Source organism: Pristiophorus japonicus, chromosome 5 (genome assembly GCF_044704955.1).
Source record: "Pristiophorus japonicus isolate sPriJap1 chromosome 5, sPriJap1.hap1, whole genome shotgun sequence".
NCBI classification, from domain to species: Eukaryota; Metazoa; Chordata; class Chondrichthyes; family Pristiophoridae; genus Pristiophorus; species Pristiophorus japonicus.
In genome coordinates this window covers 185,282,012-185,299,012 of record NC_091981.1, presented here as the reverse complement: position 1 = coordinate 185,299,012, position 17,001 = coordinate 185,282,012, and the positions used below count along the sequence as shown (strand labels likewise).

Here is a 17,001-nt window from a genome sequence, read left to right as displayed (position 1 = left end):
AATTTTTACATTCTAATTATATACTGTAACAGTTTTCTGGTCAATAGCTTTAATACAAGATATACACAGACTTTAGTACAATAATTAGGAGTGGAATATAATTTAGAAATTCATAAAAGTTAGGGATTAGCATCAATTTGCTTTATCTTTCCATTATATGTCAAAGAATGGGTAATATTGCAAAATTGTGGGTGAGTTAAATGGGAAAGCCTTAATGCACGTGAAGGCTAGTTTTTAATGTAGTAGTGGACTGAAATTCCAGACGTAAAAAGTGAAATAAAAAGTGAAGATAACTACAAGTAACTTCAGGGATACATAGTAGGGTTAGTAGATTGGGCAGATCGATGCCAAATACAATTTAATTCAGAGAAGTGTGAGGTGATACATTTTGGGAGGAAGAATAAGGAGAGGACATGTACACTAAATGGTAAAACTTCAAAAGGAGTAGAGAAGTAGAAACATTTAGGGGTTCACATACACAAATCTTTTTAAAGTGGGAGGACAAGTTGATAAAGCTACAAAAAAGCATATGGGATCCAAAGTTTTAAAGTACAAAAGCAAATGGGAAATGCCAAACTGAAATAAATCATTGGTTACATTGCAGTTAGGAACATTATGTTCAGTTGTTGGTGTGTTAATTAAAGAAGGATATCAAGGTCATGGAGAGGGTGCAGAAAAGATTTGCTATGATGATACCAGTGATGAGAGGCTTTAGAGAGAAGAGACCAGAGAAATTGGGATTCTTTTCAATAGAACAAAGAAGATTAAGAGAATATCTCACAAAGGTGATCAAAATTATGAGAGGCTTTGTGAAGATAAATAGGGAAAAACTATTTCTGGTAGTCAGTGAGGTGGCAACTAGAGGATATAAACTCAAAATCATCACCAAAAGAACAGAGAGGTTAGAAGAAATTTATTCATGGAGACAGTTGTTAAGACATGAAATTTCCTACCAGATATAGTGGTAGTACTCAAATCCAGAATAGCTTTTAAAAGGGAAGTGGATAAATATTCAAAAGGGAAAAAGATAAAAAGCTATGGATTCAGGGCATGGAACTAGGACCAAGTGGATAGTTCTTTTAGATAGGCCAAATTATATGCCAAATGTCCTCTTATGCGGTGCCAAATTCTATGATTATAATTTAATATTAGCCACAGTATAGAAACATTTTTGGTTATCTAAAGTTTTTAGATATTCAATATACTGTGCCACCCCTACTATATGAGTCTGAAGAATGAGACATTTTAACTTGATTTTTAACTTAATATATAAGTTTGCGTGTCAAAGAAATAATAACTACCCATCAGTTTCATTTAGAAATATGTGATTAATCCAGCTTAAAACTTAATACTTACTGTAATAAATAAATCATACATTATTATGTTTGAAATATAGATTTACATTAGTAATCACATATACATTTATACCACCAATGAAAAGTCACAATTTTTTGCCAAGGAAACGATTTCCATAATGTAGCCTACATGATTAGGCACAATTTCTATGTAAACTATGAACCTCAAGATACTATTCAGATACTGCTGAGCTTTAACAGGTCAAACTGCAGATAGAATCTTATTGAAGCTTCCTAGTATTAACTAATATTTGTGTACAAAAAGGAACAAGACTATACAATGTACCTAATTCTAAAACTTACAACTCTAAATCACTCACATCTATCAATGTTATTTATAAAAGATGCTAGACTAAAAAGCTCTGAATTGTTTAAAAATTCTAGTACCGCAAGTTGCAAACTACAGAAATAAAAAGGCAAGCTCTTAACTACTGACTAATTTGAGGTTTGTGCTGAACTGTTCACATTTACATTTTCAGTTGATCATAGACATTAAGCAAATAATTTAAGTGCCATACATGATTAAATACAATCTCAAAGAACTCTCCTTCAGATGTATTACTTCCGAGAGGTATGATGATACTGTCCGGTGTATAAAACTCTGCCTGCACTTTGCAGTAAACAGTTCGGATCAGAGGGATAAATGAAATTAAACAAAAAATCCCATTTAACCAAGAGTTTCTGTTCTCTTTGTCCTCTTAATTTCCTTCCTTCAATTGTGCAAATTGAAATCAATCGCACAAAATGGAAAAAAATGTCAAAATGGTAGATTGAAGTGGTTCACTAGTTCATGTGAAAACGATGTTCTCCTCTTGTTATGTGTGAAGAGAATTCATATCTATCCTGGCTTTGGTACCCACACATGTTGCATTCAAAAGGTTCACGGAATCCATGGCACCCCATGTGTATTGTAAACATCACATGATCCAGGAAAAGTACCCTGCAGTGCTCACATTTGTAAACCTTCACATGTTCTCCATCACTACTAATCACTTTGAAGATTTCTTGATTTGGTTCCATTCCTGCTCTCATGTCATAAGATCTATGGTCTTCTTTTACTAAAGGCAAGCCATTTCTTCCCTGTGGAGCTACATGATTTGTCAGGTAAATAAGGTTGTTCCGTTCTTCATTATTGCTCTCTGTATCTGTGGAGTCTGGGTAGCTATTGCTTGGAGATGGTTCTCTTTCTGACGATTGTGATTTCATTTTTGAAATAAGCACTACGTTTTCGACTGCACCATCTTGGCTTGCGGCACTGTTAGCGTGGCTGTGAGTGTCTGAATGGGTTTTGAGCATGGGGTACATGTTGCTTATTACTGGTATCACTTCAGAGCTTCCAGCAGGAGTTTGGACAAGTGGACGCAAGGATTCAGCCCCTAGATAATTGATAGCATTGTTAATTGCTTGATCCATAACATGAGTCTGCATCATCTCACTCTCCTTTTCATAATTTGAATTAGCGTCATACTGAAGCTCTGAAATACCAAGCTGCAGCGTCTTTTCACCTGTGTAATTAGCATATGAACAACCAATACAGTATTACTTTACACAAATTGGATACATAACAGATTTCCTGTTATAAAAATAAAGGATCCTGCAGCTGTAACACTTGCATAAGCCATAAAGAAATGTACTTAGTCTGAAAAAAAAGTTGGCATAAAGATAAAACTGTTCCTTTAGTACTAATTCTAGGCAAGCGCAATAGAGAAATAATGAGATATAGGTGTATACACTTAATAAGATTGACCTGTACTTTTATGGTTGGTAGCAAAAGTATAACAGTTAATAATGTATTTACCAGTAGAAGTGTCCTTTAGCCTACTTTTATTCCAGTAAATATAAATACAAATAAACCAAATTTATACCAATGTTCTCACAGAGAGTAAATTGAGCAATGGAGGAGGATTTAAACACATATAGCAGGAGGAGGGATAGGTTTTGGAGCATTCCTGTCTGGCATAAAAATAAAAAAGGGAAGGTGGCTCAACCGTGGCTATCAAGGGAAATCAGGGATAGTATTAAAGCCAAGGAAGTGGCATACAAATTGGCCAGAAATAGCAGCGAACCTGGGGACTGGGAGAAATTTAGAACTCAGCAGAGGAGGACAAAGGGTTTGATTAGGGCAGGGAAAATGGAGTATGAGAAGAAGCTTGCAGGGAACATTAAGACGGATTGCAAAACTTTCTATAGATATGTAAAGAGAAAAAGGTTAGTAAAGACAAACGTAGGTCCCCTGCAGTCAGAATCAGGGGAAGTCATAACAGGGAACAAAGAAATGGCGGACCAATTGAACAAGTACTTTGGTTCGGTATTCACGAAGGAGGACACAAACAACCTTCCGGTTATAAATGGGGTCGGGGGGTCGAGTAAGGAGGAGGAACTGAGGGAAATCCTTATTAGCCGGGAAATTGTGTTGGGGAAATTGATGGGATTGAAGGCCGATAAATCCCCAGGGCCTGATGGACTACATCCCAGAGTACTTAAGGAGGTGTCCTTGGAAATAGTGGATGCATTGACAGTCATTTTCCAACATTCCATTGACTCTGGATCAGTTCCTATAGAGTGGAGGGTAGCCAATGTAACCCCACTTTTAAAAAAAGGAGGGAGAGAGAAAACAGGGAATTATAGACCGGTCAGCCTGACATCGGTAGTGGGTAAAATGATGGAATCAATTATTAAGGATGTCATAGCAGTGCATTTGGAAAGAGGTGACATGATAGGTCCAAGTCAGCATGGATTTGTGAAAGGGAAATCATGCTTGACAAATCTTCTGGAATTTTTTGAGGATGTTTCCAGTAGAGTGGACAAGGGAGAACCAGTTGATGTGGTATATTTGGACTTTCAGAAGGCGTTCGACAAGGTCCCACACAAGAGATTGATGTGCAAAGTTAGAGCACATGGGATTGGGGGTAGTGTGCTGACGTGGATTGAGAACTGGTTGTCAGACAGGAAGCAAAGAGTAGGAGTAAATGGGTACTTTTCAGAATGGCAGGCAGTGACTAGTGGGGTACCGCAAGGTTCTGTGCTGGGGCCCCAGCTGTTTACACTGTACATTAATGATTTAGATGAGGGGATTAAATGTAGTATCTCCAAATTTGCGGATGACACTAAGTTGGGTGGCAGTGTGAGCTGTGAGGAGGATGCTGTGAGGCTGCAGAGCGACTTGGATAGGTTAGGTGAGTGGGTAAATGCATGGCAGATGAAGTATAATGTGGATAAATGTGAGGTTATCCACTTTGGTGGTAAAAACAGAGAGACAGACTATTATCTGAATGGTGACAGATTAGGAAAAGGGGAGGTGCAAAGAGACCTGGGTGTCGTGGTACATCAGTCATTGAAGGTTGGCATGCAGGTGCAGCAGGCGGTTAAGAAAGCAAATGGCATGTTGGCCTTCATAGCAAGGGGATTTGAGTACAGGGGCAGGGAGGTGTTGCTACAGTTGTACAGGGCATTGGTGAGGCCACATCTGGAGTATTGTGTACAGTTTTGGTCTCCTAACCTGAGGAAGGACATTCTTGCTATTGAGGGAGTGCAGCGAAGGTTCACCAGACTGATTCCCGGGATGGCGGGACTGACCTATCAAGAAAGACTGGATCAACTGGGCTTGTATTCACTGGAGTTCAGAAGAATGAGAGGGGACCTCATAGAAACATTTAAAATTCTGACGGGGTTAGACAGGTTAGATGCAGGAAGAATGTTCCCAATGTTGGGGAAGTCCAGAACCAGAGGTCACAGTCTAAGGATAAGGGGTAAGCCATTTAGGACCGAGATGCGGAGGAACTTCTTCACCCAGAGAGTGGTGAACCTGTGGAATTCTCTACCACAGAAAGTTGTTGAGGCCAATTCACTAAATATATTCAAAAAGGAGTTAGATGAGGTCCTTACTACTAGGGGGATCAAGGGGTATGGCGAGAAAGCAGGAATGGGGTACTGAAGTTGAATGTTCAGCCATGAACTCATTGAATGGCGGTGCAGGCTAGAAGGGCCGAATGGCCTACTCCTGCACCTATTTTCTATGTTTCTATGTGGGTGAATAGTTAAGAATAGGTACAGTGTAGGGGCAAAGGAATCTAAAATAGGATATTGGGGGTGGATATGGAAAAATCTGTCTTAGGCAGATGGGAGCGACTAAGGAAAATGAGAGTGAAAGATAGAATATGAAAAAAGGGGAAGGGAATTAAGCAGAAAGTGTTTGGGTTGCAGTGTTTATATGTCAATGTGCAAAGCATTAGAAATAATTTGAGTGATTAGAGCCAGTGATTGTCAGCAGGGATTTTTAAAGGGAAGGTTGTGCTTGACGAATTTAGATTCATTCTTTCTGGAAGTCCTAAATAAAGAGGATATAGATTATCTAAATAAAGAGGATATAGTGGGTGTTGTATATCATATTTTCAGAAGACATTTGATAAGATGCCCCATAAGAGAATTGTTCTGAAAATTAAGACAAATGATATCAAAGGAACCAGAAGTGGTATGGATACAGTGAATGCTAGGGATCAGAAAGCAAAGTGTAGCAGTATTAAAAAAAAAATCAGATTAGTGGGACCTCTCCTGGTATCTATTTTGTTTTCCACTTTTTAAAATGATTTGGACACAGACAGAAATTATATTCAAGTGATATTAAATTAGGGGGCATGGTAGACTTTGAGGAAGAAAGTAGGAGGACAAAGACAGGTTGGTGAAGTGGGTAAATAGGTGGTATTCAGTTCAATTCAGAGAAATGTGGATTACATTTTGGGAAAAAGGACATTGAAAGGGCATATCCCCTAAATGGTAAGATTCTTAACAGAGTCAGTGAATAGAGAGATGTGGCTGGGGGTGCAGATACTTAGATCTTTGAAAGTGGGATGTAGGTAGAAAAGGCTACAAAAAGGCAAAAGGCTTTTTGGAGTTTACAGATAGCACAGAATATCAATTCAAGGAAGTGATTTTTGAATTTTTATAAGACATTGGTTAGGCAACAGTTGGAGTATTGTGTTCAGTGTTAACCCCATTATAGGGAAGATATTACAGCCATAAAAAGAGCATAGTCAAGATTCACTACAAAGAGTGGTTCTAGTTATCAAGAAAGGCTAAAAAAGTGGGTCTTCTTGACATTGGAACTGTTAAGGGGAACTCTACTGGATATTTACAAAATTATAAAAGGTTTTGAGAGGATAAATAGTGAAACACTGCACCCATGGATTTACACATCAGTAACAAGATGGCACAGATTCATGATTAGTGCTAGCTGAACGAAGGGGAAAAGGAAAGAAAAGGCTTGCATTTATGTAGCGCCTTTCATGATCACTGGACGTCTCAAAGTGCTTTACAACCAATGAAATACTTCTGGAGTGTAGTCATTTTGTTGTAATGTGGGAAACGCAGCAGCCAACATGCGCACAGCAAACTCCCACAAACAGCAATGTGATAATAACCAGATAATCTGTTTTTGTTATGTTGATTGAGGTATAAATATTGGCCAGGACACTGGGAATAACTCCCCTGCTCTTCTTCGAAATAGTGCCATGGGGATCTTTTACATCCACCTGGGAGTAGACAGGACCTCGGATTAACATCTCGTCTGAAAGGCAGCACTTCCTCAGCACTGCAATGGAGTGTCAGCATAGATTTTTGTACTCAAGTTCCTGGAGTGGAACTTGAACCCACAACCTTCTGACTCAGAGGTGTGTGTGCTACCAACTGAGCTACACTGTCACTATTGTTACTGACACAGCTGGCAAATTAGAAGAAATTCTTTACAGATAGGGGGGTATTAGAAGCTGGAAGGCTTTACCACTAGTGGCTATTAGAAAATGAAATATATAAAAGGAAATGGGGAGATAACAGGGAAATGGAATTAGAGTACAGAGCTCTAGTTGAAGCGCTGGACCAGGCACAGGCACAATGCACTGAATGGCCTTCTGTGTGTAATTTCGATGAATTCTGAATCCTTATAGGAAGATCAAAATCAGTAATTCAAAGGTCTTGAGTATCTTCATCGACTATTATTCCCATTTTAGGTGGAGTTTATGCTCAGTAAGGTAGGGGTGACAATTCCCTGGAGTAAAATGTGTTCCCAAGATTCTGCATCTAATATCAGCATCAAACTACTACTTTAGCAATACATATACAAAATAAAAGTTATCTTTACAATTTAGCATTCTTGGCACAGGACTTTTAATAAACAGAGAGTTGTGTGGCTGTAAATTGGGTGTGTGAATCTCCGCACCCAAATTCCCACTGGGCTGTAATCTGCGGCCCCTATGGGTACATACAAGGTGCATAAGCACCCGTAAGGGCCACAGAAGTTCCGGATTTTCGTGCGTGAAGCGCATGCGAGAAAACCTGGAACTTGCGATCTGTTACAAATTTTCTTGACAGATTGTATGACTCCCTGGGAAAAGGGCATCTGTGGGCGGAGAGTTGGGCTACTTGCCCAACGTCTGCCCAGCGAATGCCCATGAATTCTTACACCTGGTAAAAGCGTAAGGCCTGCTTTTACCACCGTAAGAGTTAAAAAAAACATAAAAATTAAAATGTTATCACATTTATACATTAAAAACCCTGCGCAATAAGGTAAGTTTATTTTTAGCCCTTATAAAACATGTACATTTATTTTCCAAAAAATTAATATTTTGTTTTAAATACTTAATTAAATGCCATTTTAATTCATTTAAAATATGTAATTTTAAAAAATTATTTAATGTCTAGATCTACATTTGGGGGTAGTCCCATTCATACTTAAGGGGTTTCTATACATATGGAATCCCCATAAGCATGAATAGGGATTCCCTCTTTTATTGGTTGGGCTGGCCCACGTGATCCTAGTGGCACTTGCGAACCGCGTGCGCCCGAGATACGTGGGCCTCTACCCGCGCGTACATGGAGAGGCCCAGGACCGCGAATCTCCGTATCTCCCGGACACCAGGAAGCCTCCGACCATAAATTCAGGGCCAATATGTGCTTGCATCGTGAAGGAACACTACATTGTAAAGTTTAACCCATAGGGCCTAAATTCTGGCCTTGCTGGGTCTGTATGAAGTGCGCACGGACCTGGCGAGGCCTCGCAGAAGCCGGTTTTTGGGGCGTGATGTGCTTGCGTCAAAAACAGGCTTTTCTGATCTGCCAAGATTTCTCTTGATAGATCCTCCGCATCCCTGGGAGGTCATTCGCGTGGGAGAGATTGGGTTATTTGCCCAACTCATGCCCAGCGAATGTCCTTCAAACTCTTACGCCTGTTAAAAGCGTAAGAGTTTTAAAATATATAAAAATTAAATTTAAATACACATTTTTATAGTAAAAACCCTGTCCATTCAGGTAAGTTTATTTTAAACCCTATTAAAACACATTAAAAAAAATTCCCAAAAATATATATTTTTTCTAAAACATTTAATTTACTTTAATTTCAATTAATTTTAAATATGTGAGGTGTTTCTTTTATTTATTATGTTGTGTTTCTTGTTTCAGGGGTTTATTCTCACTGATAATGATGCGAGTACCCATTATTATCAATGAGGATACTGCAGAGTGATTGGTGGTCCAGGCCCACGTGACTCCAGGTTTTTCTTACGTACGGGGAAGTCATCTTCCCGTACACCACGCATGGAATTATGGCCTTTGACTGGAATCGAAGGCGCCTCCGGGACCACCAGGTATTTTTGTTAAAAAATTTTGGGTTTGGAGGCATTCGTCTGAAGGAAACCTCTGACCGCAATTTTCCCCCCATAGTTCCTTCTGCACTGAAAATACAATTGGGTTCAATTGGTAATGAATATTACTGTATCAGTATAAATTCTTCTGTCCATTTTAATGAAAGGGGTAATTCATTTATTTTAAACAGCTTAATGCCTTTGTTAAAATAGCTGAAACAGAATTCCATATTTGTATATTAATGTGTTCAGTGCTCCTATCGGACAGCGTAATTTCAAATTATATGTATTTTAACCTTAAATTCAGAAAGCATTCCTATGTGATATAGACAGGAGATTGAATCTCACTAGCGCAGAGCAAAGGATAATATTCTAGCCCCACTGCACCACCCAGCCTCCAGCCTCTGTTTATAAATATAAAGAAGGAAAGTGGCATAGAACAAACCAAAGAGTTTTTACCCATTTTCACTTCAATACAGATGTTGATCTTTGATCTTTAGAAGTGTCAGATGTTTGAGCCATATCCCTGAAAAGTCTTTAATCTAACATACAGCAGTTTCACTTACCTCTGTGTGCCACCTGAAGACACAAACTATCATTTTTATAGGTTAAGTTTTATAGGTTAAATTTTATATAAAAACATTAAAATAGGTTAGCAACTTCTGCTGGATCAGTAATTTTAGTTTTTCATCCTTACTGACAGTTACATGCATTTCTGCAAATCCTTAATGACTCAAAAAAGCTGATCTGAATTGATCTGGAATTTCAAGGTTCACATGGCTACCTAGCCTTAAACTGCTCGTTATTTTTTGATCGGTGGTCCCATTGAGTTTCTCTCTACAGAGCAAAAGTGACTAATTCCAATATGTAATTCACTGTGTGAAATACCTTGAGCTGTTTTGACACAATAATAAAGCCCTAAATACATGCAAATATTCTTTTTTTCTTTCTACATTCACATACAAGACATATTGTAATGGCATTATTTCATATTTCGAAGTCCATTCTAATTGTAAAACGTCTTGTGGTCTCCATTTTATTCAACTGGTAATGAAACACTCTAACTCATTGCTTTATGAGTAGCAAATCATGAGCGTTATGAAGACTTTCCTTAGAAGTGGAATGAACGAGGCCATTGATTACCCATTGCAAAACCAAAAGAATGCAGGAATGAGCTTTGGCCATTCAGTCCATCCAGATCATTTCTCAAGCTGGAACTGTGCATTTTATGCATTCCATTTTTTAGAACCTTTTTTTAATACAAGATATTTAATTTTTTTGTGTTTTTTTTATTGAGAATTACTTCAAGCACGTGAATTTCTTTAAAGCTTCTTATTATATCAGGTGTGCTATTTCTCACCTTGCTCTGGAGCTATCTTCTTGAATATTTCTATAATGGATATTAAATATTAAATTCATGGGGCCTTACTTAGCCATGGCATGAAGTTTCCAAATTTAGCAACTATGACCATGCATAAATAAAAAGCACATATCTTTCCATACCTGTACCCCTAATGATCTCAACACTTGTTATTAAAAAAAATTAAAAACTCATTAAAATGGTCAGACAAAAAAAACAAAATGATGTAAAATGTTAATCATAATTCTTTATCAATATCTAATTTTTTTTAAATGGTCCTGATGGTGAGGCTCTCTCTTTAAAAATATTCCACTTTATATAGCTGTATCTTCTCCTCTCTAATTATTACCTAACCTATCCCCCATCTCCATCATAATTTATACTCTACTCTCTTTTAGTTAACACCTTTCACTGCCCCTTTTCCAGCAGGGCTCCCTAATTCACAGAATATTCAGTAAACTCAGTGTGATTATATCTCACTTTTAATGTCAAGTAAATAAAGGATTCAAAATACTTGAAGCTTTGTGTCGCTTGTTTAGTGCATTGAATGATAGTCATTTTCAGGCCTTGAATGAAGTGGGTAAATTAAAGAATGTAAATTCAAATTCAAATACTATCAAAAAATAGTATTGTATTTATATGTTATGACAATAACAAATAGTAAACTAGTGTTCATTGGTGTGCAGCTTGTATGGCACAATGAGTAAATGAAAAAGTACTGCAACCAAATGTTTTATGCTTACCAACAAACTTCTGTGGCATTGAACTTTTGCGCTTTGCAACATTACTTGCAAGTCTGTCCAGTACCATAGCTCTTTCTGATCCCATCTTGCTCACTCCTTCAGTTAGTACATGTGATTTGCTTTCTTCTTTCACTATAAAAAAAAGAAAATTGCAAATCCATTTATAAATGAACAAGCAAAGCTCGCAATGTCAGCAGGCTTTAGGAATGTGTCGCCTTTAATATTAGTTGCCTTCATTAATTAGTTAATTGGCTCTTTCAGCCTTTTAAACCTCATCACCCTGGAGCCTCTCTTGAATACACTGAAAACTAGTATTAAGATCAGTGCATACTACAAACACTTCGCTAGTTTAGTTAATTGTGTTTACTAAAGTATTATTTCAGCACATTTTGTGGGAATCAGTAGATAACTTATCCTGTCAAATGTATGGGATATCGAAACAATGAAAACACGGCACAAGTTAGGCACAGTGCGACCAAATAAATGCATGAGGTCATTTGCATATCTTTGTGGTACATTTTTGCACTGATATTTTGACAAAATATGGGGAAGAAATGGCCTCACTTTGCATTACTACAAAGACAATTCTTCCTGAATTTGGAAAAGTAGGGAAGAAACGTGACTCCAGGATGGTATGTTGCCTCCCTGGTGCCAGGGTCAAGGATGTCACCGAGCGGCTGTAGGGCACTCTGGGGGCAGAGGGTGAACAGCCAGAGGTCGTGATCCATATTGGCACCAATGACATAGGTAGAAAGAGGGATGAGGTCCTGCAGGCAGAGTTTAAGGAGCCAGGAGAGAGATTAAAAAACAGGACCTCAAAGGTAATAATCTCTGGATTACTCCCGGTGCCACAAGCTAGTGAGTACAGAAATAGGAGGACAGAGCAGATGACTGCGTGGCTGAAGAGACGGTACTGGAGGGAAGGCTTTAGATCCCTGAGGCATTGAGACCGCTTCTGGGGGAGGTGGGACCTGTACAAGCCAGACGGGTTGCACCTCAACGGAGCTGGGACCCATATCCTCACGGGGGTTTGCTCATGCTGTTAGGGAGGGTTTAAACTAGCTTGGCAGGGGGATGAGAACCTGAGAATAGATTGAAAAGGAAGGGGAGTAAAGCTGGAATTGGAAAGCAAAAATATAGAAAGTGAATTTGAAGGTCAGAGGGATAAGGGCTAGAAAGTAGTCAACAAGAAGGTCTGGCTGTACTAAATGGTATATACTTCAATGCAAGGAGTATAGCAAATAAGGGAGATGAGCTGAGAGCACAGGTAGACACCTAGGAGTATGATATTATCGTTATTACAGAGACATGACTAAAAGAGGGGCTGGTATGGCAGCTCAACATTCCTGGTTACAGGATCTTCAGATGGGATAGAGGGGGGTAAAAAGGGAGTGGGGATGGGGGGGGTCACAGTATTGATTAAAGAAACTATTACAGCCATGAGGAGGGTTGATATGTTCGAGGGATCATCAAACGAAGCCATCTGGGTCGAACTGAAAAACAAAAAGGGGGCGATCACACTGCTGGGAGTGTACTATAGACCCCCAAACAGAGGGAGATAGAAGAGCAAATATGTAGGTAAATTTCTGAGAAGTGCATAAACTATAGGGCAGTAATAGTACAGGATTTCAACTATCCTAATATTAACTGGGACAAAATTAGTTTGAAGGGTATAGAGGGTGCAGAATTCCTAAAATGCATTCAAGAGACTTTTTTAAGCCAGTATATAGCAAGCCCAACACGGGAGGGGGAAGTTCTGGATTTGGTTTTAGGGAATGAAGCTGGGCAGGTGGAAGGGGTATCAGTGGGAGAGCATTTAGGTGCCAGTGACCAGAATTCAATTAGATTTAAGGTAGTAATGGAAAAGGACAAGGATAGATGAGGAATAAAAGTTCTAAATTGGGGAAAAGCCAGCTTTGTTAAACTGAGAGGTGATTTAGCCATAGTGGACTGGAAACAGTTACTTGAAGATAAATCAGTGTCAGAGCAGTCGGAGGCATTCAAGGAGGAGATCCGTAGGGTTCAGGCCAAATATGTGCCCTTAAAGAAAAAGGGAGGGACTAACAAATCTAGAGCCCTGTGGATGTCTAGGGACTTACAGGGTAGGATAAAGAAAAAAAGGGAGGCTTATGACAGATACCGAGGTCTAAATACTGCAGAATCTCTAGAGGAGTATAGAAAGTCCAGGGATGAAATTAAAAAGGAAATTAGGAAAGCAAAGAGAGAGCATGAAAAATTCTTGGCAAGTAAAATCAAGGAAAACCAAAATATGTTTTATAAATATGTTAAGAGCAAGAGTATAATTAAAGGAAGGGAAGGGCCTATTAGAGACCATAAGGGTAATCTGTGTGTGGAGGTGGACGATGCGGGTATGGTTCTTAATGAATAATTTGCTTTTTTCACAAGAGAGGGGCGATGCAGACAATACTATCGAGGAGGAGAAGTGTGAAATATTAGATGAAATAAACATAGTGAGAGAGGCGGTATTAAGGGGTTTAGCAGCTTTGAAAGTGGATAAATCCCCAGGCCCGGATGAAATGTATCCCAGGCTATTAAGCAGAGCAAAAGAGGAAATAGCAGAAGCTTTGACCATCATTTTCCAATCCTCTCTGGCTTCAGGTATGGTGCCAGAGGACAGGAGGACTGCTAATGTGGTACCTTTGTTTGAGAAGGGAGAAAGGGACAGACTAAGTAATTACAGGCCAGTCAGCCTAACCTCATTGGTGGGAAAATTATTGGAAAAAATCCTGAAGCACAGGATAAATCTTCACTTAGAATGACATGGATTAATCAAAGACAGTCAGCATAGATTTGTTAAGGGAAGGTCATGTCTGACTAACTTGATTGAATTTTTCAAGGAGGTAACCAGCAGCGTCGATGACGGCAAAGCCTATGATGTAGTGTATATGGATTTTAGCAAAGCTTTTGATAAGGTCCCACATGGTAGACTGGTTACAAAAGTAAAAGCCCATGGGATCCAGGGCAAAGTGGCAAGTTGGATCCAAAATTGGCTCAGAGGCACGAAGCAAAGGGTAATGGTTGATGGGTGTTTTTGTGACTGGAAGGATATTTCCAGTGGGGTTCCGCAGGGCTCAGTACTAGGTCCCTTGCTTTTTGCGAAATACATCAATGCTGTAGACTTGAATATAAGGGGTATGATTAAGAAGTTTGCAGATTATACTAAAATCGGCTGTGTGGTTGATAATGAAAAAGAAAGCTGCGGACTGCAGGAAGATATCAATCAACTGGTCAGGTGGGCAGAACAGTGGCAAATGGAATTTAATCCAGAGAAGTGTGAGGTAATGCATTTGGGGAGGGCTAACAAGGAAACGGAATATGCATTAAATGGTAGGATACTGAGAAGTGTAGAGGAACAAAGAGACCTTTGAGTGCATGTCCACAGATCCCTGAAAGTAGCAGGCCAGGTAGATAAGGCGGTTAAGAAGGCATAAGGAATAGTTGCCTTTATTAGCCGAGCCATAGAATACAAGAGCAGGAGGGATTATGCTTGAACTGTATAAAACATCGGTTAGGCCACAGTTGGAGTACTGCATGCAGTTCTGGTCACCGCATTACAGGAAGGACACGATTGCACTGGAGAGGGTACAGGGGAGATTTACAAGGATGTTGCCGGGAGTGGCGAACCTAAGCTATGAGGACAGATTAGATAGGCTGGGTTTATGTTCATTGGAACAGAGGAGACTGAGGGGAGACCTCATTGAGGTGTATAAAATTATGAGGGACCTAGATATAGTGGATCGAAAGGACCTATTTCCCTTAGCAGAAGGGTCAACAACCAGGGAACATAAATTTAAAGTAATTGGTAGAAGGTTTCGAGGGGATTTGAGGGGAAATTTCTTCACGCAGAGGGTTGTGGGGATCTGGAGTCTGGAAGAGTCTATATTCCATATTTACGCTGAGTGTGCGAGGTTGCAGCCCCTGTTTCAATATTTGAAGGGGCTGCTCCTCAAATTCTGGTTGCACTTCAGTCCCACACTCCTGATCTTTGGGCACTCTGTGCGGAAGGGAGCGGGCAGGTCGGAAGGACTCCTTGTAGGACTGCTCCTGGGCATGGCCAAGGGGGCCATCAACCGGTCCAGGCAGCGGGCGGTCGAGGGGGTCGTTCAGCCCGACTGCCTGCCTCTCTTCCGTGGTTTCATCCGAGCCAGGGTGTCCCTGGAGATGGAGCATGCGGTGTCCACCGGTACGCTCGCGGCCTTCTGCGAGAGGTGGGCGTTGGAGGGGCTGGAGTGCATCATCACCCCTTGCAACCAAATTTTAATTTGATTTAAATTTACTGTTCAAAGTCTAATTTGTTTAAGTTTGTCAGTTTTAGTGCCCCCCCTTTAATCAGGGGGCACTTGATTATAGGTTCTACCAAAATAGTTATGTGGGTCTGGAAATCACTGCCTGAATGGGTGGTGGAGGCAGAAACCCTCACCACATTTAAAAAGTACTTGGATGTGCACCTGAGATGCCGTAACCTGTAGGATTATGGACCTAGAGCTGGGAAGTGGGATTAGGCTGGATAGCCTCTTGTTGGCTGGCACAGCCGAAATGGCCTCCTCCCGTGCTGTAAATTTCTATGATGCTATGAAAAAAAAAGATGAACCACTCCTTTATGGAATATGTTGCAGCTTAGTAAAGAACAGCAAGATTCTGATGGCACCGTCTCAGGCATTGCACTAATTGAGCTTCATTACTATAGTACAACAAATAGGGCTCAAGTTTTGGATGTCCTCCCAGAATGGCACACTCCGAGAGGCTCGCCTATTTTTTAGAATTAAAAAAATCGACTAAAACTTACCTCGCGATTCTCCGAATCCAGCAGGCTTGTTTCATAGTCAACGCAGCGCAGCACAAGCAGCTGGGGGCTGAGCTACAGCCCTGGGCCAAAAAGAGTACTGGCAGCTGCACGCGTGTGCAGTGAAGTCTGCGCGCGTGCACAGTAGCTCCTGGCGGCCAGATTCTGTGTGCATGTGCTGCTGGCTGTGTGGGAGGGGCCCAAAGCACGTGGCCCCTAGCCCTGGCCGAATGGGCTCCTGGAGCCGCCAAAGTGCCGATTTGTAGCACGCAGCCCCTAGCCCTGGCCGAATGGGCTCCTGGAGCGGCCAGAGTGACGATTTGCAGCCCGAAGCACACAGCCCCTAGCCCTGGCCGAATGGACTCCCTCATCGCGGCCAGAGTGCCGATTTGCAGCCAGAAGCATGCAGCCCCAGCCCTGGCCGGGCTCCCGAAAGGGTAGGTGAGGTCGGAACTTTTTATTTTTTATTTATTGAGTTATTGAATGATTTTTTATTTATTATTTATTGATTTATTTATCATTTATTATTGATGATAGTTCTTTATTTTTAAAAGTCGTGTTTAATACTTTGGAAAATCCTCTAACTTCTCCTTCCCCCCCCCCCCACCATCTCTGGATACCTGCGCCTGATTTTAGGTTTGTCAGAGTGCACAAAAGTGGACACTTACTCTGTTCTAACTTAGTTTGGAGTAACTTTTCGCTGCCTAAACTTGCAAAACAGGCGTAAGTGGCTGGGAACGCCCCCTTTTGAAAAAAAAAACTGTACTAAAACAAAACTATACTAACTCACTTAAACTGGAGCAAACTAAATGCCGAGAATTGCAATTTCTAAGATACTCCATACTAAACTGGTTGCTCCAAAAAAATAGGAGCAACTCGAGCCAAAACTTGGGCCCAACTGTAGCAAAAGGATGAGGATCAAAATAGAACACAGCGCTTGTACTGCAGGAATTTGCAACCGCAAATACACTGTTATGCTAACACACATTAAATGGGATTTAGCCCAGAGATTATACAAGGATAAACCAATACAAAGGTAGAAGTTTTGTTGCTGATATTAGATGTAGAATTTTGGGCAAGCATTTGTTCCACAACGCGATCACACCTC

General features: G+C 40.3%; 1 protein-coding gene across 4 annotated transcripts in view; it reads right to left on the bottom strand.

Moving 5' to 3' along the window:
* Nucleotides 1-1,409: 1,409 nt before the first annotated feature.
* Nucleotides 1,410-17,001, bottom strand: part of ikzf1 (IKAROS family zinc finger 1 (Ikaros)) — a 127,815-nt gene continuing 112,223 nt past the window's right edge. For 3 of the 4 annotated variants that reach the window (XM_070880023.1, XM_070880025.1, XM_070880024.1), the window contains exons 7-8: nucleotides 11,090-11,221; nucleotides 1,410-2,860 (exon numbers count right to left, since the gene is read on the bottom strand). In XM_070880023.1, coding sequence (XP_070736124.1) covers nucleotides 2,139-2,860; nucleotides 11,090-11,221 — 854 coding nt within the window. In that variant the 3' untranslated portion in view covers nucleotides 1,410-2,138. The remainder of the gene's footprint in view (nucleotides 2,861-11,089; nucleotides 11,222-17,001) is intronic. The other variant, XM_070880026.1, reaches the window with a different exon arrangement.